This window comes from Corvus kubaryi, unplaced genomic scaffold, assembly GCF_017639235.1.
Source record: "Corvus kubaryi isolate FWS band 111438036 unplaced genomic scaffold, C.kubaryi_AGA036_p1.0 37398, whole genome shotgun sequence".
NCBI classification, from domain to species: domain Eukaryota; kingdom Metazoa; phylum Chordata; class Aves; order Passeriformes; family Corvidae; genus Corvus; species Corvus kubaryi.
The window spans coordinates 54850780-54870927 of record NW_024581137.1 but is presented as its reverse complement, the minus strand read 5'-3'; the positions used below and the strand labels follow the sequence as shown (position 1 = coordinate 54870927).

Below are 20148 nucleotides of genomic sequence, written 5' to 3'. Positions count from 1 at the left end.
GTTCCCTCTTTTCTCTCCATCTCTGTTTTTCTCTGTGCTGTCCATCAATACTCTCTTTGTCATGAGCTGGAGAAATGTAGGCATTTTATTTCTGAAACCAACATTTTAAAAGGAGGGAAATGTTTATAGATTTGGAGAACAATCAAGAATTTCCAGTCAGGAGGCTACGAATATTTTTACCAGCCAGCCATCACTGGAACATGCTGTATGGCCAATTCCCACCTGTAACAGGTCAACACTGAAATGTGTGAGCTCTTGCATTTCCCAAAATCAACACTGGTTTACTGGGGGCAGGAGTGGCTTCTTGCAAACCTGGGCTGTATAATGGTTGTGTGTGAGGATGATGGGAAGGGTTTGTGTCTTTTTGTGCATTCACTGTGTTCTTATTTTTATTCTGCTGACACACACAGCCAAGGTGGAGCAGGTGAAGTTTGACACCACCCAGCTCCATGCCAGACCAGAGCTCGCAGCTGAGCAGAGGATGCTTGATGATGCCTCTGGGGAGATTGAGGTGAGACAGCTCCTTTGGCTGACAGAGGGTGCAGCAATCAGCCTGTTTCCAAGCTTCACTTGATTTGTTCAGCTTGGGGGAGACTGAGGATGCACCTCATGGCAGTTTACAGCTTCCTCACGAGGGGCAGGCACTGAGCTCTTCCCTCTGGTGACCAGTGACAGGACATGAGAGAACACCTGAAGTTTCAGTGGTGTGTTAGCCAAAGGGCTGTGCTCTGTCCTCACCTTGACTCCACTGCTGCTCACCGAGCTGTTCCGTTCCCTAGGTGTGGAGGATTGAGGGCTTGCAAATGCAGCCAGTGAATCCCAAGGCATACGGGCAGTTCTACGGGGGTGACTGCTACCTGGTCCTGTACACCTACCTGAGGTCAGGCAGACCCCACTACGTCCTCTATATGTGGCAGGTAAGTCAAAGCAGAGCAGAGGGTACTGTGCTGTGCCTGATGTACAAGCCTAAAGCTGAAAGAAGTAATTGCACACAAAAACCCCAACCCAAGCATCCAGAAGAACTCAGATACCCTTTGCCCATCAGTTTCAAATACCCCAAGCTGTCCTTTGTAGGCAGCATGGACACTGATCCCGAAATGGCATCGGATTGAGCACTGACGAAGTCAGAAAGAGTGAAGGATGATGGGGCTCACAGTGCTGAGGTCAAACTTTGGAGTCAGACTGTCCCTTAAAGCCTCACTTCCTGGAGTTTTGAGGGTATATGAACATCTCTGCTTTCCTTTTTAAAGTATATTTTCATGCAGAGAGAAGCTTCAAAAATGGGGCTTTAAAGTCTACAAAACCAGAATGCCAGTGAAATTTAAAGATCAGGAAGTTTTAACTCTGATCTCACAACACTACACACTTTGGGATTGGCAAGATGTTGGATTGTGAAGAGGTTTGTACCCTTGCTGTCATCCCACTGCATGTTTCACCTCCCTGTCCCCCAGGGCCGCCACGCCTCCGTGGATGAAATCACTGCCTGTGCCCTCAATGCCATCGAGCTGGACAAGAAATATGGGGATGAGGCTGTGCAGGTGCGAGTGACAATGGGCAAGGAGCCCAGGCACTTCCTGGCCATCTTCAAGGGCAAGCTGGTCATCTACGAGGTAACGTGGCTTTGGGAGGTGGGAGCACCAATGATGGCTTGGCAGCTGCAATGGAAATAGTCCAGTAAAAATGGGCTGATATTCAGGAAAGGAGCCTGCCAGCTCTGCACGGGCTGGCAGAGGGGACATTTTCAGTACTTCCCAAGCAGTCTGAACACTCTTGCTGTAAACACAGTGCTGGACTGACCCAACTCAGTTGTCCACCCCTGAGCTCCAGCAGTGATGTGTGATGTTCATTCCAACTCCATCCCGAAATATTTTGCAGTTATAATAAGGAAGTAATCCTGTGAATCATAGATGCTGCTGTCCAGAAAGAGTCCTCCAGAACATCCTACAAACCTGATTTGAATTGTCCTTGCCTGAATTACATCACGTAACTACCAACCCACTTCACTTTCTGCCTTGACTGCTGACATCTGTGGTGGAGAAATTCCAAATGACTGTGGGAGAGGGGGATTGCCCTCAGCTCTCAGTGTTGGTCCCTCTATATGGTTTCCACAGCAGATGTTCAGCTAAGATGAGCACAGGTGGAAAGCAGGGTCCAGCTGCCTTGCCCAGTTTGCATGGCAAATCCCCTACAGACTTCAAAATCTGGTCACATTGATCTTGAGAATCTTGATGGGAACTGGTCAAGGCTCAGTAATCAGGGAGAAATGTGGGAGTTGTGCCATGTGGGTTTCATTCTGACCTGGAATCAGCAGGTGTTTGGATTTCTTTGCCTGCTTAGTGCAGAACAATGGTCCATCATTGCAACAGTGAGGAGGGCTGCAAGCCCCAAGCCTTCCTCAAATCAATCACACCCTGGATCTGTGTGTCCTCCTCACCTCCCAGTACCACCCTTCCCTCTCTCTCTCCTTGCAGGGTGGCACGAGCCGGGCTCAGAAAAGCTCTCCCGAGCCAGCGATCCGCCTCTTCCAGGTGAGGGGCACCGATGAGGTGAACACAAAGGCCACAGAGGTGCCAGCCCGAGCCTCCTCCCTCAACTCCAATGATGTCTTCCTGCTGACCACCAGCCAAGTCTGCTACCTGTGGTGTGGGAAGGTGAGTCTGCAATGAGACATGGGGAGGCAGCCAAAGGAATCCGGAATTGCTGAGGTGGGGCTTGAGTCTCCTGCCTCCACTAGGTCATGGAGGTGAATCCTTGGGCAGGTGGCCCATTAATTCAGTGGAGAAATGGACTCAAATTGCAGCAGGGGAGGTTAATATTAGATATTAAGAAATATTTCTGAACAGAGAGGGATACCAAGTATTCGAACAGAATGCCCAGGGAAATGGTGAAGTCACCATCCCTGGAAGTCCTCAACACGTGTGGATGTGGCACTTGATTAACACGGTTTAGTGGTGCTGGGTTGGCAGTTGGACTTCATGATCATAGAGGTCTTTTCCAGACTTCATTATTCAGTTGACAAATGTGCACACAGGAAAGGGCTCTGTCTGTGGAGGGTCAGCAGCAAAAGCCCTCTCCACAACAGTAACCCACGTTGGGGTTCGCCTCACCACGTTGTAGTTGTTCACACAGCTTTCAGGTGAACGAACCACCCCACATTTTCCAGCTGTAAGAAATCAGCCAGGATGAGAGCAAATTAATTTCTCTTGTTTCAGTCATGTGTGTCAGGATGAGATGGTAGATCAAACCAAAGCAGAGAAGTTGTGGATGCCCCATCCCTGGAAGTGTTCAAAGCCAGGCTGGATATGGCTTGGAGCATCCTGTTCGAGTGGAAGGTGTTCCTGATGATCTTTAAAGTCCCTCCTACCCCAAATCATTCTGTCATTCTGTGAGTTTTGCTCTAGGTGCTGTTGGCTGCACTAAATTTTCCTTCAAGGACTAGAAATGGATTCTGAGTGATCACCTCAAGAGTATTCAAGCAGGTCTAAAGCTCTCCAGAGCACTAAACCAGCTTTTCCCCATGGATAAGTTCTGCCAGTCTGTCCCTGACTCCACCTCAATCTTTTATCCTGAACGCAGGGATGCAGCGGAGATGAGCGGGAGATGGCAAAAATGGTGGCTGACATTGTTTCCAGGCGTGACAAGCACACCATTCTGGAAGGACAGGAGCCTGCAGAGTTCTGGGAAGCTCTGGGAGGCAAAGCACCTTATGCCAGTGAAAAGAGGTAATAGTGACCTGCTTGTTCCTCTGGGCCTGGCTAGGGGACATTAAGCAAGGCATCAAAACTTTGCAGGAAAGTGAATACTTTGTTACTGTGTCCTCTGTAAAGGGAGCACGAGGCCAGAATATCACCAAAACCTTGGTCAGAAACCACACCAAGATGTTTCTTTCCTGGCTTTTGGGCCAGGAGTTCTCCTGAATGAGGAGCTACAGGTCCAAAACCTGCAGACAAAGGTGTGCTACATTCTCCTTTTCCCCCAGTAAACTCATCCCATATCTCATCCTAAGAACTGCAGGAACCACATGCTCCATTTCCAGCCATTGTCATCAGCAGCCCCAGGAGAATCGTGATACTAAATCTGATTTTTAACAACATGGACTTCTCCAGCCCTCTGGGCAGGTGATTGTTTCCTTTGCAAAAAAGTGATCTGGTGTGGCTTTCACCTGACGTCAGGCTCGTTGCCACAATGAGAGAAGAATTCTGCTTTTGTCCTCCTTGGATGCAGAAAAAATTACCTTTAAAAATCCTTAAAATGCTCTGAGAATCCCCTGAAACCTGATATTGCTGACTTTCAGGCTTTTATGCCATGTTCCACCTCTTCCTTCAAGGCCACGACATGTAGCTTCAGGGCCCTGCAGTAAGCCAGGAGGGAAAGATTTCCACCTTTTCTTGCTTTTTCCCCCCCTGCCATGCATGAGGCAGGTTCCAGGAGCAGGTCACACACTACCAGCCTCGCCTTTTCGAGTGCTCCAACCAGACAGGTCGGTTCATCATGACGGAGGTGGTCGGGTTCTGCCAGGAGGACCTGGATGAAGATGATGTCATGCTGCTGGACACATGGGAAGAGGTCAGCAAAAGCCTCCTCCCCTTCTCCCCAGACATATTTTCAAACAGGTTGTGGCTTTAGTTGGTGTGTATTGAGTTGAATCTCGGCCCATGACTGGTTCCATCTACCTTGAAATGTGTAAGATATACCTGAGATATTTATGCTCCATGCCTGTCTCAAAAGCAAAATCTTCCTTGGCTGGGGGTAAATCAGGGCTCAGAATCACAGGGAAATACTGGGAAAACACATTTCCGATCTTGTCTCTGCTCCCATTGGCAGGGGAGAACATACAGCCACGTCTTCACAGGTTCTAAAGGCTCACTGACCTTCAACACCTTCTCCCCTTGCAGATTTTCCTTTGGGTTGGCAAAGCCTCCAACGCACAGGAGAGGAACGAGGCGATTGCCTCGGCCAAGGAGTATCTCAAGACCCATCCGGCTGGGAGAGACTTGGCCACTCCCATCATCCTGGTGAAGCAGGGCTATGAACCCCTCAACTTCACAGGATGGTTCAACGCTTGGGACCCCTACAAATGGAGTGTAAGTTGCTGGAAAAGCCCTGTGGTGCACTCGTGTTCTCAGTGGAGCCTAGAGGGTGTTGTTGTCAGTGAGTATATGATGCATGGACTCAAACCTCGCTAGGACATGTCCTGAGCTTCACAGAACCATGGAATGGCTTGGGTTGGAAGGCACCTTAAAGATCATCCAGTTCCAACCTCCTGTCGTGTGCAGGGACATGAGTTCCTGGTGCTGTCTGAGCAGCTTCTGCTCCTTCACCAACAAAATGTATCTGTTTGGTCAAACTGAGGCTTTTGTAAATGTAAATAAATGTGCCTCAACTCAAAATATTCACATTTTTATAAATATTAGGCTCCAAATCAGGTTTGCTATTTCAGCCAAAAAGAGGTGGGGACTACAGGTGGTAAAATCAAGTTCAGAGAGAAGACAGACACACCCCACATCATAAGGATAAAAAAAAACCCAAACCAAACCAACAAAAGTTCGTTGTTGAAAATGCAACCACAGAGGCAAATTTATGACCCAGCTTTAAGGGCAAACTGTGGAGAAATGAAAGATGTGAGCAGACAGGTCTCGTGTTCAGGTTTGTGGAAAACCCATCAGAGCCCAGGAGCTTCTGAGCAAGGTCACCCTTGGTTCCTGCACACCAGCCTTCAAAAGCAGAGTTACAAATACCAGCTCCTCCCTGTATGGAAGTGGAAACCTGCCCCAGAAGATAACTGGGAAAGAAAAATTCCTTTCTCCCCTCTTTCCCTGGGACTTCACACTGCAGGGAAACTCTTGCAGAGATATTTTATTTCCTGTATCTGGGTTTGCATTGTCTTTCTTCCCAATCCGTGTGGTGGTGAAGAGCCTGTCTTGACAGCTGGATCTGGAGAGATAAGACAGCAACTCACAATGACCCTTAAAAATACGTTGATGCTTAGAACAAAGGTCAAAACTTGTGGGTTTGTTTTATTTTTTTTCTGAGAAACTGCTGAAAAACAAGGATACAGTTCATAAAATATGTGCCTCTAAAAATATCCCCTGTAGGCAGCTTCAGCAACTACAGAGAAGCCATCCAAACTGTTGACATCCCAGAAACATCTGGTGTGTGTTCTTTGCTCAGTTTTGGGTCTAAATCTGTTTTCTCTGCAGTCCATGTGTTTACATTGCTTGTGCTTGTTGGGAAACTTTGTTGAATGATTCTGTGAAGAACTGACATCTCCTGGCTGCTCAGGAAAACACAGTCATGAGCTTTGCCAGTTTATCTAGCATATTCCATTTTTTTTAAATAGGAAATAAGAGATATCTGGTAATACATGGCACCTAATTACAAGAAGTCAGGACTTGAGGCTTTGAAAAAATCTGTTTTGTCTAAATTAATCAGGAAAGGGGAAAAGAGAAATATTATTTCAGGCATTGCAAGATTCATCTAAAATATAAAAGATTTAAACCGAGCAGTAAATATTATTTCTCTTCATTTGCCATCTGCTCTAAAGTCTTTAAGTTTCCTGGTTTCACCTGTTATTGTACAACTACAAAGGCTGAAGTCCATTTTTTTTCTTTGTTTTCAAGTGAAAGCTCAAATTCTGGCAGTCTCCTGATTCCAGGGGCTGAGGTTTGCAGGAGCTGCCACCTCAGTGGCCATCACTGGTCTGTAAAATTCATGATCTCTTGAGCCCATTACAGACCAGGAGTGTGGGCTAAAGGCAGCCCATGGCTCTCACAGCTCTCTCTTTAGGATGGCAAGTCCTACGAGGAAATGAAGAACAGCCTGGGAGACGTGTCAGCCATATCCGAGATCAAAGTGGTGAGTTGTGTCTTGGCCATGCAAGTAGGAAACACCTGGGTTCAAACACCACCACATCCCCCAGCCTGTTTGCACACCAGGATCAGGGCAGGGATGAGAGCCTCAGGCTTCCAGGGTCAGAGCTCCTCTGCAGGAAGCAGAGGGAGATGTGATAAATTACCCATAAATACACCCAGACCTCCTGGGCCTTTTCCAGTCCTCCTCAGAGGCATCTGTGAGCAGGACATTGCCCAGCTGCTTTAATGCAGAGCACATCAAGGTGTGTGCAGCTCAAAGAGGGTGCAGTTAAATGTTTTGTGAGAGTTTGCAGTGGTGGAGCCCCTGAGATCTCAAGCAAGGGTCCCCGATCAAGAAGGGCATAACCCAGTGGGGGATCCTCCATAGCACAAAGGAAATGAGGTCCCAGCAGTCCCAAATGCCATTGTCACACGGGTCAGTTCTGCCCTGGGCAGGGTCAGGATGAAGGCTGGAAGGAAGTGGCAGGTTTGGATGAGGACAGATGGCTCATCAGGGAGGGGCGTGCAGGTAATTTAGTCATTTTAGACATGGTAGACATCTAACCTCGCCTTCTGTCATCCCACATGTGCCTTCCCCTGATGTTATCTTGAGAAGAATGAGACTGCTGTAAGTATCCTCAGTTCTTTGTAAGAGCTCTCATTAGTGTGTGCTTTTAGCAGTCCTAACACCAAGGTGTAGCATTTACAGAGGCACTGCACTAACGCTTTAGTTGCGACTTTCCCCTTGCTGCTTTGGAGCTACAGACAGTCTGTGCCAGAAGTAGTCCCCCACAACCCCAGCAGAAAGATCCTGGGATCATCCCCAACTTGCTCTGCCAGAGCATCTCATCCTGATGTGTTTTCCTCCATTTGTCAGGACCTGAACAACCTCAGCCTGAACAAGAGGACCCTCAGCACCTCCAACCTGGCTGGTTCAGGTACAGCAAGTGCCTCCTCAGAGTACAAATCTCACTTCAGCCACAGTGACAGCAACAGCTACAGCAACAGCAGCAACTACAACAGCAACAGCCTCAGCAGCCCTGCCATGGTGCCCAACGGGGAAGAGATTTACTCCCGAGAGGTGCTGATGCACAGGACGGTGGATGAACTTCCAGAAGGCGTGGATCCCACTAAAAAAGAGGTGGCAGCATTGCTGGTTTAATGCCTTTCTAACTTAACCTGGAACTGGCTAAGTTTACTTTAGACTACTGAGTCCTGCTCAGACTCAAGGGGACACTGGCAGGACACACAGGTGTCACCAAAAACAGGAGCTTCGTGTGAGGAAATTCATAGAATGGGCTGGGTTGGAAGGGACTTTAAATATCATTTAGTTCCAACTCCCTGCCATGGACAGGGACACCCTGTGATGGTTTTAGCCTAGTTGAAGTAATTACGGGGGTTTTATGGCAGAAAAAAAGAATTTTAAGTAGTAATTTTTAGAAACTGTTTTCATCTGGTAATGTTGTTTTGCTCTGCCACCCAACCTCTGTCCTCACAGGGACAGGGACAAGGTATCACAGCTGAGAACAAAGCCATAATTTGCATTTTTCTTGAGCTGTAGGTAATGTTTTCATTTGAAACTCCTCCCAGAAGGGATTTTTTTTTTATTGTTAGAAAGCTTGCATTTCATCAATTTTCAATTTCAGAAGAAAGGACACATTCCAGATTTTCGATCAGCCCAAGGATTTTGGCAATGTCTGCAGCTGAATCCAAGCAAGCTGATGGGAGGGACAGAGGGTAGATTGCCTCTACTCCCTGTAATCCATGTTTGATCAATATCTTGCTCAGCAAATCTGGCAAAGGCCAGCACCCACAGCCAGAGTCATGATCCACAGCTGGGCTCTACATGAGTTCTTCTACCCAAAATGCCAGGAAAAAACTCAACCTCCCATTCCCACAGGGCCTTTCTCAGTATCCCTGACGATCCTGCTTTCTGTAAACCATGTCTTTCCAGCAATGGGAGTGAACATTTCCAGTGAATATTTTAGGGGAGGGGAGTGAGCAAGGGGGAGATGCTTTCACTGTGAATTACTGCCTAAGGAACCACCCAAAACTCTGGCCAGCAGAGCTTCCCTGGTGGACCACAAATCATCCTGGCCACAGTATGATTAGCAGGGACTAAATTCCAGCCAGAGCATGCTAACTGCTCAAAACCAGAGCATCTCTTTGGGCTGGTGGGCTTTTATTTCCCTGGGAAGTGGGATGTGGAACAGTTGCTGGGATGTTCCACTTCCCACCACGAGGACAGGGAGCTGAACAGGAGCTGTTGGCCTGGAGTAAGAGGTCAGCACTGCCACGGTGGGGAGGGGATGCAGCCTATGGGGGTGTCCCAGGCTCTGCAAAAGCCAAAGCTGACCTGTCCTTGCTCTCTCCTCACTGCAGTGCTATCTCTCCGATGCTGATTTCCACGACATCTTTGGGAAGTCCAAGGATGAGTTCTACCAGATGCCCAAATGGAAGCAGCAGAACGAGAAGAAACAATTTGGACTCTTCTGAGACCGCAGGGGGCATCCAATGACTCTGGGACCAACCCCTGCTCCCTTAGGAGCTGCACAGAAGACGTGCAGGCATTTGCTCAATGATCCAAACCCAGCACCCCAATCCAACGCAGTTATTCCAGCAGCCACTGTTCAGGAGATGGCTCCTTTCTCCCTGCAAACCCAGAACCCCAGGAGGCAAAACCTTTTTCAGGAACAGCTTGACAGGACGTTTTTGCCTCTTTCTGACACTTTATTGCTGATAGCCACGAAGACAAGTGTGTGCCATGCAACAGCGTTGTAGCCTCATCTTTCCTCTCTCTTTTGCAAATTGCCACGTGCACGAGGCCATGATCTTCCTTCATTTGTAGAAGTTTAAAATTAGTCATGACAAAGGCCATTTGCAGCTGCTGTGTAAATTCTGAGTGGGGAGAAGAGAGGGAAGCCCTAAGAGGATGGAGGGGGACCCTTGAGGTCAGGAAAAAGGTAATGGAGTAGCCAGCTGCCCAATGGGGTAGTCTGTGGAGTGACACGGTAGCTCTGCCCCTTCTCACCTTGTAGAAAAACTACTCATCAAAGAACAGCAAGAATGAGATCTAGATTAACATGCATAGCCCAGGGCAGATAAAACACATGAGAACCTGGTTTGGGGAAAAAAAGCACTTACTGTGAGCATATTTATTAGCTGATCTATTTCAAGAGGATGATGGCACTAAAGGCTAGACACAAATATCGATTTTTGACTGCCAGTCAAGACTCTCTCTACTTTCTTCTCATTCAGACAGCATCTACAATCTCACCTGGCCTCCCTGATCACACCCAGGTGAATGTCAGAGTCCATCTGCCCACAGACCAGAGGCTCGAGGAAGCCAGGAGGGTTTTGGGTATGACCTGAGGCAGAGGGTGGCCTACTGATGGTTTTATCAGGGCTCCATCCCTGTGATGTCCGTGGGGCTGAGAGTGCTGGTTCCACACTATGGGATCAGTCTGAATGGGGAGGGCAGAGGCAAGTGTGAGCAATCAGTGAGTACGGGATAAAACTGTAAACTAAAGGAAGAAACACCGCCTTAAAAACTCTGACAATGTGGGTTTGCAGCTTTACTCCATTTCCAACCTGGTCAGTGATTCCAAATAAACATCCAGCAGCAGCAGCAGCCCTGGAAGTGTCCTTGATCAGTGTGGGGGGGGTAGGATGGCAGCAGATGAAAGCTCTGCAGGGCCACAGATCCTTCAAACACCTGGTCATCGATGGAATTTTGGAATTTGTTTTGAAAAGTAGAGAAAAAGGTGAAGAGGTGAGGCCCTTTTTGTTCCCAGACACCCCATGTATCCTGCTCCTGAAGCCCCCATTGCCAATGAGCAGCAGCACCAGACTATTCAGCAGTTGGCCTGACCGCCCAGCCCAGCTGCAGGGACGTGGGGATGGAGCTGGGGAGCTCCAGGCTGGTGGTTGAGGGGTGAAGAGCTCTCACTCAACACCCAGGACCACATCATTGTGCTGAAGTGTCACCATCTGGCTGGGCTGCAGCAGGGACCCCCAGGTGATGGGGTCTTCTGGATAGCACTTTGTGTTTAAGAATTGGTACTAACATTAGATAACCCCCATTATGTTCCTGCCACCACTTCATCCCATTTCTGCTTGAGGGTCCAGCCCAAAACCCACTAAAATCCCCTGTGCAGAGTAAGTTAAGCATCAAGCAGAGACACAAATCAGCTGAATTACCTGTGTGATTGCTCCTGTTTGTTGTGCTCACATGAGATGCAATCAGTGCACATTACCCACGTTTCAACCTCTGTTGGCACTGCTGGTATCAGCAGGATTTGCCTTGCCCCACTGAGGAGTGCTCCTGACAGCTCCCAAATTAATGAATTGCCTGTGCTCCCCAGTAAGATGCAGGAATGCCACCTACCTGTGGGCCTAACGAGCTTCACACAATCAAATGAAGACCAGAAAAAATACAGTCAGATTAGGGAGATTAGGCCAGTTTGCTACAAATTGTTTTCATTCCTGTGGCCACCAGGTTCACCAACACAAGTGGAGTGCTCCTGCCAGCACTCAGAAACCAGCCTGGGATTTCACAGACCATGGAGCCGCCTGATATTTGGGCCTGATGGAAAGTGCTGCTGCTCTCCTCATAGGAGAGTTGCTTTTATTCCCTGCCTCTGATCTCTAAAGCAAAGATCCTCTCCCACCTCCTCCCTTCCACACCTTTTGCTGTGATGTTAGTGGCAATGTTCTGTTTCTGCTGCTCTTTTCCCCAGAGCTCTTCCCTCCTGTGGGGCTCCAGCACTTCTTAATCTGCTCAGAGATGAGCTCACTTAATAACAACAGGGATCATGTCCCTTCCTCAGGGGAGAGAGAAGACCTTGCAGCATTGTTATCATGCTCTCCCTATCCCATCTCCATCTCATCTCTCCCACCCGGCTATAGTAGCTTTCCCCCAACAGCTCCTACCTGATGAGGTATGTTTTCTCTTCCCATGGATCTTGCCTACTACCTTCATTTAATTGCACAACAGGCAGAGGAAAACCCAGCCTCTCTGTGCAATCAATCTAAGCCCACCCTGACCCTGGCATCCTGGTTCCCTGCTTCTCTAGTGCTGGCCACAGCAGGCAGGTGAGGGCTTTAGCTCAATAATCCAACTGAAATCTAATCCTGCCACCCCAAAAATGCAAATAATGTGTTCACAGGTTCCACGGGCAGGGACACCTTCCTCTATCCCAGGCTGCTCAGAGCCCCAGCCAAAGTGGCCTTGAACATTTTCAGTGATGGGGCATCCACAACTCCTCTGGGAAACCTCTCCCAGTGCCTGTCTGCCCTCACAGGGAAGACTTTCTTTCTAACTTGCCCCACAAGAGCTGGTGCTGAGACAATCTGACCACCTTCACCTACGCTCTTCATCCCATGGCTCCCTAAAACAAAATGCTGAGAGCACACTGGGGGCAGGGACCAAATGCAGGCTGTCCCTCGGTGGGATTCAAGGATGTTCCATCCTTGGCCTTCCAATGTGTCTCGAACAACGTGCCCCATCCCAGAGGGGAGCTGGGCTAGCCCACGTCACTGCAGGGCCCCGTGCTCTGCCTCGCTGGCCACTCCTGAGCTCTTCCACCTGCTGGTTGTTAATGCAGTATCAGCCTTTCAGGTGTGGGTTTAATTCACATTTAATCTGGCAATGGTTTACAACATCACAGGGTATTGTAGTGAAGAGGAAAATCAATGTGTCCAGCAACATTTACTGCAGCACAACGAACTCCAGGGAGGACTAAAAGAAACCCGGCTTTGCAGTAGGCCTAAGATCACTAAATCCAGGATATTGTGGATTCAAAAAATAAGCTGACTAGAATATGTTTAAAAGGACAATAACAGCTTTGGTATCAGCCCCTCATCTTCACCACTAAGGATTAAAACCCCCAGAAAGCCTGACAACTTAAGAAATTAAGCAGGTCAATCTCCAAATTCACATATGTTGCATTCAAGTAGGACAAAGAGGCAAATGGCAACAAGTAATTGAACTCTTCCAGAACTTTTTTTTAAACTTTTAATAGTCTAACATACTGTTAGTAACACAATTGGCACTTCAAAATATATATTATTTTATTTCAATAACATTCCCTTAACTCTGTAGTTCTACTTGAAGACAAATCACTTGTCACCATAAATACTGTGTTGTTTTCAAAACACTCTTGTGCTGGGTTACCTCTACAGTGCAACTGGGACCTGCGAGCACTTACAACATCTACTTCCTCTCGGTTAAAAAATGACATTTTTCTGCAAAAACACAAAGTTTTACTGTATTTTAAAAAAAGGAAAAAAAAAAGCCCTGCTGTCAGTTGAGCGTGTTTCCACTGTCTCTGGCAAAACACATCCTCTGAGGTCGCTTTGAGTGGGTTTCACTTTGGGTCAGAGGGAAATCTGCTGTTCAGCAGCTTCTTTCTCCTTCACAGGATGAGAGGCAGGCTTTGAATGCAAAGTGGCCTGGCCAAGAGCCAGGCACACAGGCAGAGTAGTGCTCATGTATTTTTTATTACAACACAAAAGGAAACTCGGGTTACATAACACGGGCCTTTGTAGTGCAGCTTTCTTTTTTAATCCGTAACAGAAAGAAGGGGAATCGTGGCCCTGTTTAGGACTTCATATGCTGAGAGATGGCTGACACCTGCAGTTGCAAGAAGTCACCTGGCACCTGGCCACTGATTGCAGTGCTGAGGGAGACTTTTCCTTGCACAGATGTTGGGTGCTTTGCCCAGATGCCTGACTGAGCCCAACCCAAGAGCTGTACTTCACTAAAAAGGAGTCCCTATCCTCTCGCTAAAAGCAACATTAAAAAAAATCTAAATAAAGTGAACTAAAACCACAGCTGGATTGGTCAAATAGGGACAAAAGGATTAATTTCAACAGCAGCATTAGGATGTTTCCAGCACGCAGCAGGGAGAAGGTCGATGGCTGTTTCACATCAGGGGTCCTATGGAGCACCGAGTGCTGCTCCAGGGAAGGTGCTGGGGACTGACCCTGGCAGAGTTCACACACTGAATTCCTTCCAGGTCTGTAAGGAGGCTCACTGTGACCTCGAGGAGCCAGGCTGCCACTCAGAGTCCTGGATATTGATGTACACAAAGAGGGTGGAGGAGGAGTACGGGTCTCCATTCTTGGTCAGGAGATGGATGTGGCGATAACCTGGAAGCAGAGACACAGATGGAAAATGGCCTTTAGTCCAGTTGGAGAAGTATTTGCTAACGTTTGCCAGGATCCTGCACAAACATCTCCCAGTCTCAGAGCATTTTGTTCCCGGTTTCCCACAAGATCCTGAACAGGCAGGTCCCAGGGGCACAGCTCTGAGTGTGGGTAACAACGTTCCCAAGGCCTCTGGTGACAAGGGGGACCCTTCCCCAGAGACGGTGTTAACAGCTGCCCAAAAAATCCATTCTGACCCAAGCTGTGATTGATCTAGAACACTCCTCCAGGACGCTGGAGCTTCCCAAAGGTTCTGGCTGTGAGGTGCAGGGAGCAGAGCCTTACCTTGCTTCAGACTGGTGAAGGGAAGGGTGTACTGCCCGATGAAGTCATTCTTGGTCGACATGTCAAAGTCTTCCACCACAAACCGGACCAGGGCAAGTGCAGGGACCTCAATGTCAAATGTAAACTCTTCGTTCCAGTTTGGGTTAAAGCCTGGGGAACATAGACAAGAATAGAGGTCAGAGATGTCGGCAGTAAGAATGGTGGTCCGAGGTGTTCGCAAATGGATGGAGACTTTTCCTGACTGTCAACCTAATTTGACCCAGACCAAGGCTCTCAGGAGGTGCCAAGAGCCTTATTCCCAGCTTTGATACTGTGTTTTGCTACATGGAACTAACAAATCCTTCAGCTTGGGCTGTTCACTGCAGAACTTGGTCCTAGAAAGGAGTGAGGAGCTGGAGAGGGGAGGGACTCAGCTCTGCTCCACAGGCTTTTGCTGGCTGGTACATGGATGTCTTTGGTTGCTGTTGGACCAGATGCAAACTTTTACAGCCCTAAACCAGGGGAGGGAAGAGAGCAAAGCTGTGCTTTTGTGTTGAGACAGCCTTCTGGGGCCTTAAGCCTCTCCAACAGCTTGAGACACACCCATCTGACCACCACCTTGTGCCCCAATTTCCCTGTCTGCAAGAAAAGTTAATGAGGAGTGTCTGATTACAAAAAGCATCATCAAGTTTAGCTAAGGGTCATGTGGTCCAGAATCACAAAGCAAACAAAACTGAGACCAACACACAAGAAATGTAGAGCAAGCTCAGGGCGCTCTCTCCAGGTCATGGCAGGTGCAGTGTCAATAAACCACTCCCCAGAAGCAAACAGGAGAGGACATCCTGCTGGAAACCCTGCTGCCTGTGCACAGCAGAGACCAAGGACAGCAAAATGTCACCTGGAGCCCGCTGGTCATGCAGGGTTTGTGAGTGATTCAGCAGGAGACAGGGATCTTTCATCTGGCCCTGAAGGTGCTGAGATGTGCCTGTGGACTTGTGCCAGTGCAAAATACCTGTGGTGTGTTGGGACACTTTATTTGGACTTCTATAGGATTAAATCGACTGTACTGCTTAGTGAACACACTGACACCCTTCATCCTTGGGAAAAAAAGTGTTGCTGATTCCATGGGAGCAGAAATGGAAGTTGAGGTTGAGTCATTGGTCCTGGCACAGCAGGTTTCACTGTAGTGGCATCAGGGAGGGATTCTCAGCTCATCTCAGTGCCACAGCGAGATGCTCAGAGCTGCAGAGCTAGCAGGTTCCCACAGCCCACCAAGCTCCACAGCTCTGCTGTTTGTGACCTGATCTGTGTGTGCCACAGCCCCTGGTTCAGTCCCACCAACAGAGAATCACAGCATCATTTAGCTTGGAAAAGACCCCCGAGTCCATTGAGTCCAGCTGTAAAACACCAAACCAGGTGAGCAGCTGAAGCATGGTCACACACCTGAAACCTCAGCCCATGACAGGCAAACCCCTCTCTGCAGCTGCCCCTTTCCATCAGGGGTGTTTTCACTGTTTGATTTGCTTTCCACAAGGCAGCACTTATCATTCCAGCCTCACTCCAGTATTGCCCCTGCCAGCCAAGGGCTGGCCATGGGGCTGGGAGTGCTCAGCAGCCCTGAGCAACAGGCCTGGCAAGTCTGAAACGTTCCCTACACAACTTTCACTTGACAGGCTACAAAAATTATTGTAGGTGACGGAAATGGCCGTGAGGTTTAGGAGCCAGGCCAGGTTTATTCAAACAGGAAAGAGGAAAAGGGAAACATTGTTAGCAGGCAGGAAAATATGCACCAGCTTTCCAGTGCTTGGCTCTCACTCCACACAGAAAAGCAGAGTGTGTGTGTTTGTGCATAATATTCAAACCCTCACCACACAGAGGGAAGTCACAGCCATGTCTGACTGATAAGAAATGGTCCTCCAACTTTTGAGATATTCAGATTTCATCTGGGCAACACCCTGAGCAGTTTGAGTAAACTTTGTATGGCCCTACTATAGACAGAGGCTGGAACAGAGAGCTCTGAAGTTCCCTGCAACATCAGTCCTTTTTTGAGTTTGTGACATTTTCAGGATACAATCAGCCCCACGAGAAGCTTCCTCTGGGAAGATCCTGGTGAGAATCTCTGCACCCCAGGTCAAATCCAACTGCTTTGGGGTAAAGAGCACTTCCAAAGCTCTACCTCTGCAAATCTGGCAGCCAGCCCCAAAGAACTCACGTGGCTGATGTTGTTTTACAGGGAATTTCTGTCTCCAAACAACAGAAGAAGAATAACACCTCATGTATCTGCTTAGTGGGGGCAGGCTTGGGTGCCCCAGGCAGGTCTGGGCACAGGGCAGCAGTCTTGCCACGGAACAGAAAAGGGTTCCTGCTCATGGGAGCACAGCTTGGAGGAAACCCCCTCACCATTGTTTTCGATGACTTTGGTCTGCTTCTTGTTGTTGTCCTGCTGGACACCGTGGATCTCTATCGTTACCTTGGGATCCACAATGGAGTTTTTGCTCTTGTTCACCTTTGGCAGCTGCTGACCAGAGATTATCTGTGGAGGAAACACAGGCAGAGGTCAGGACATCACTAGGAGAGGGGGCTCCCTGGAAAATTCCCTCTCCTTCCCCAGGAGTGCAGGATCTGCTGTGAGAGGCTGGTGCTGTCATTTCAGAGCCAGTGCTGTGACATCCTTCACAGGAAGCTGTCATGAGCTAAAGCACCTAAGGAACCCAGCTCCAGCCCAGTTGTCTGGGACAGACAACTTTTCTGACTGTCCCCCACAGTGATCAGCTGGCACTTGGGAACACCAGAGGTGACTGCTGACTGCCATGTCTGCCTGCACGGTTCTGGAACGACAGCGAATATTGTCATTAACCTACTGCCCAACATTAAACATGTGAGTAGATCCCTGGAGAATCCAGGTCCATGAGAGCCCCCAGATGTGGGAAATCAGCAGGGTTAGGACAACATTGCAAAAAAGGATCAGAAGAAGGAGAAGGTAGAACATGCCCCCCCCCAAAAGTGGATGTTACTGAGATGTTTTCTGATTTCTATTCTTACTTTAAGCAGGAGCCTCTTCTTTGTCCCCCATGTTCCTTCTGTGATGGATTTTGGATTGAATTTGGTTTGCTCATCCCGGAGGAATTCCGGCTTTAAGACATACCCAGAAAACCCATTGTCCTGGAACCGACCCTGGTACACATCCATTTCTGTGCCTGCTGTCTGGAAATTTAGGGCAACTGCAACATAAATAAATAACTTCAGTCACTCAGATAAATCAATAGGAATCTTTTCATGCTAATTCTGTTCCATGAAACTGCACTTCATGGACATAAACATTGGCTTTTTCACGCTTCAAAGAGCAGTGGTAAACTCTGACCCTCACAGCCTGCTAGCCCTGAGGATTTCTTGCATTCAGAGATGACAGAGACAGGAGGAACCATTACAGCCATCCTGGGTTCCCCAGGATCAAAAATTGTCCTACATGGAATTTATGCCACCTAGAGCAACTGCATCTTTCAGATAAATCTCTTCATTTCTCCACTGAAGGAGTTCTCTCCTGCAGTGAAGCCAGCAAATCCCTCTCAGATAACTTCTCTGGTTATTTAGCCTCATTATAAAACCTCCTTTCCAGCCCAGATCTGCTTGTTTTCATTTGCCATCCCGAGGGGCATCGATGCCTCTGTTTGGACTAGAGAGCTCCTCACTGTCTGAACTCCTCAGGTGGCAGCACAGAAGCTGTGATCAAATCACCTCTTTATTGTCTGCTGCCCAAAATAGATCAAGCCTCACTGGTGTCCTAACACCAGGCACATTCCTTGTATTCTTCCCAATTTGTCAATACCTTTTTTAAAGGCATTGATGTAAAACCTGGAACACTCTCTGTGAACAGCCTCACTGACACCACACAGGGAGTGCATGTGGGCCCCAGCAGCTCCTCAGTGCTCCCTTGATTTCCTCAAGGATGATTTTAACATCTTTAGCAAAATCTAAGACATCTCTTAAGACACAAAAATTTATCCTGGTCCTGGGTCCTTCACACCCTGTCATATTTGAAGGTTGAAAGCATTTTAAGGCACTCCCCTACTTTTCCACCTGCAGCAAGACTTTGATAACTGCAGTACACTGGTTTTACTGGGAGCTGCAAGTACTCAGGGCTTCTGAAAAATCTTATTTTGGGTGTCCAAATACTGAATTCTGGTCAGATAAGGCATGCAGGTCTGCCCTTACTGTACCCCAAGGGAACTGATGGCGCCTCCCAAGGACTGTCCAGAGGCCAGGCAGGGCAAGGGGTGCTACCTGCAGGACCCACGGAGTTCATGCTCCCTCCCCATTTGTTAAATGGCTGCTGACAGTGAAATTGCAGGGATTTGCACATTAATGTGCAGAAAAGCCTCTCCTAGTGGATTTGTGGTGAGCCAGAAGATGGTCTATGGAAAGTCACCGGGCATTGTTTGGAAAGCTGGTTTCTCCCAGTGACTGCTGAGCCTCCAGCTGCAAAGGGCTTGAGATTCTGCCTCAGCTGAAGCCCCTCCACAGCCAGGTCATGGGTGACCCAGACAGGTGAGCCCCTCCAGCCTCCCAGAGACACCCACCGATCTGGCAGCCGACGTTCCACAAGTCCACAGGGCTGTAGTTGGAAGAATCCGTCCTCCAGCCTGCAGGGTAGATACGGCTCAGGTGCCTGATGTTGTGATGAATAAAACTGGTTCCTACAGAGAGAGAAAAAACCAGAAGAAAATGGCCCTTTCAGTGATGGGGCTACTTCTATCTCTTCTTGCTGCTGCTGTGTGTTCCCCTCTGCCTGGCAAGTCTGGCTGAATGGGAACCACCTGCAAAAACGCCCTTCTTGGTAACAGCCCTGAGGATATTAAGTTCTTCCCACTGTTTCTCAGTAACATGCATGACCAAAGAGATCATAACCCATGTCTTTGGGATGCCTTTTCCACCAGCAGCTGTCTGTTTTTGGGGAACAGGGACAGAGGAGGGCAGAACACACGCACCAGACTCCTGGGCCAGTTTCAGAGCTTTGCTCTCCGAGAACGATGACATCTCGTAGAAAGCCCGAGGATGGTTTGGGTCATCAAAGCCTTCAAAATGGACACTCTTGCAGTAGACGACTGTGTCTGACAGCTCCTTGGCCAGCTTCAAGGTGTCACTCTAGAAACAGGAGAGCAAGAGGTTTGTGGGGAGTTTTTGCTGTCGTGCTCAGAAGTGGTAATTGTGTTTTCTCTATAGGACCCTTGGGGCTTCTCTTCTCCACCTTTTCACATGGAAAGGATGCACACTCTCAACACTCAGTGGCTGCTGGTGTGCCCTCTGTGTCACCCTGTGCAGGAAAGGGTGGAAAAGAATTCCCCCTCTGTTGGTAGGATGCCCTTCCCACTGCTCTCTGCAGGGTCACTTGTATTTCAGCACCCATGTCTGTCTCCAGGTGCTAAACCTTATAACACAGCCTTAGCAATGACTCTTCCATACTGTCCTGGTCCCAGGCATGCAAACTTGGAAATAAAGGGAACAGAAGGATGTTTTAGCCTTCCCAGAGCTTGGGCTTTTCCCCTTTGAACTAGGGAGTTCTCACAATGCTTTGATGACCCCAACTCCACAGCCACATTCACTGGTGCAAGTGAGAGTCCCCAGCTCCCACCGGGGGCAAGAAAATAAAATGACAGATGTCAAAATAATGTACATGTTATTGACTAGAGATCAGAGAGATAAGTAAGACCCTCAAAGAGCGAGCAAATCATCACAGAGAAACGCAGATTAGACCAGGTCCAGAGGCAACACCAATCAGTTTTGCCATCGGTGGGGCTGAATGTGTCTGTGTCACCTATGAACCCAC

At 48.4% G+C, this 20148-nt stretch overlaps 2 protein-coding genes across 5 annotated transcripts in view; one reads left to right on the top strand and one right to left on the bottom strand.

The window, feature by feature from the left end:
* VILL (villin like) overlaps positions 1–10482 on the top strand; it is a 33647-nt gene extending 23165 nt beyond the window's left edge. The window contains exons 11-21 of one of the 2 annotated variants that reach the window (XM_042043066.1): positions 411–511; positions 780–917; positions 1452–1610; positions 2472–2651; positions 3577–3722; positions 4422–4566; positions 4896–5084; positions 6787–6855; positions 7468–7479; positions 7729–7992; positions 9234–10482. In XM_042043066.1, coding sequence (XP_041899000.1) covers positions 411–511; positions 780–917; positions 1452–1610; positions 2472–2651; positions 3577–3722; positions 4422–4566; positions 4896–5084; positions 6787–6855; positions 7468–7479; positions 7729–7992; positions 9234–9347 — 1517 coding nt within the window. In that variant the 3' untranslated portion in view covers positions 9348–10482. The remainder of the gene's footprint in view (positions 1–410; positions 512–779; positions 918–1451; positions 1611–2471; positions 2652–3576; positions 3723–4421; positions 4567–4895; positions 5085–6786; positions 6856–7467; positions 7480–7728; positions 7993–9233) is intronic. The other variant, XM_042043067.1, reaches the window with a different exon arrangement.
* Positions 10483–12836: 2354 nt separating this feature from the next.
* The window catches only part of PLCD1 (phospholipase C delta 1), a 50841-nt gene continuing 43529 nt past the window's right edge, over positions 12837–20148 (bottom strand). For all 3 annotated transcript variants that reach the window (XM_042043070.1, XM_042043069.1, XM_042043071.1), the window contains exons 10-15: positions 19310–19466; positions 18902–19018; positions 17367–17545; positions 16725–16857; positions 14346–14495; positions 12837–14003 (exon numbers count right to left, since the gene is read on the bottom strand). In XM_042043070.1, the coding sequence (XP_041899004.1) occupies positions 13885–14003; positions 14346–14495; positions 16725–16857; positions 17367–17545; positions 18902–19018; positions 19310–19466 (855 nt within the window). In that variant the 3' untranslated portion in view covers positions 12837–13884. The remainder of the gene's footprint in view (positions 14004–14345; positions 14496–16724; positions 16858–17366; positions 17546–18901; positions 19019–19309; positions 19467–20148) is intronic.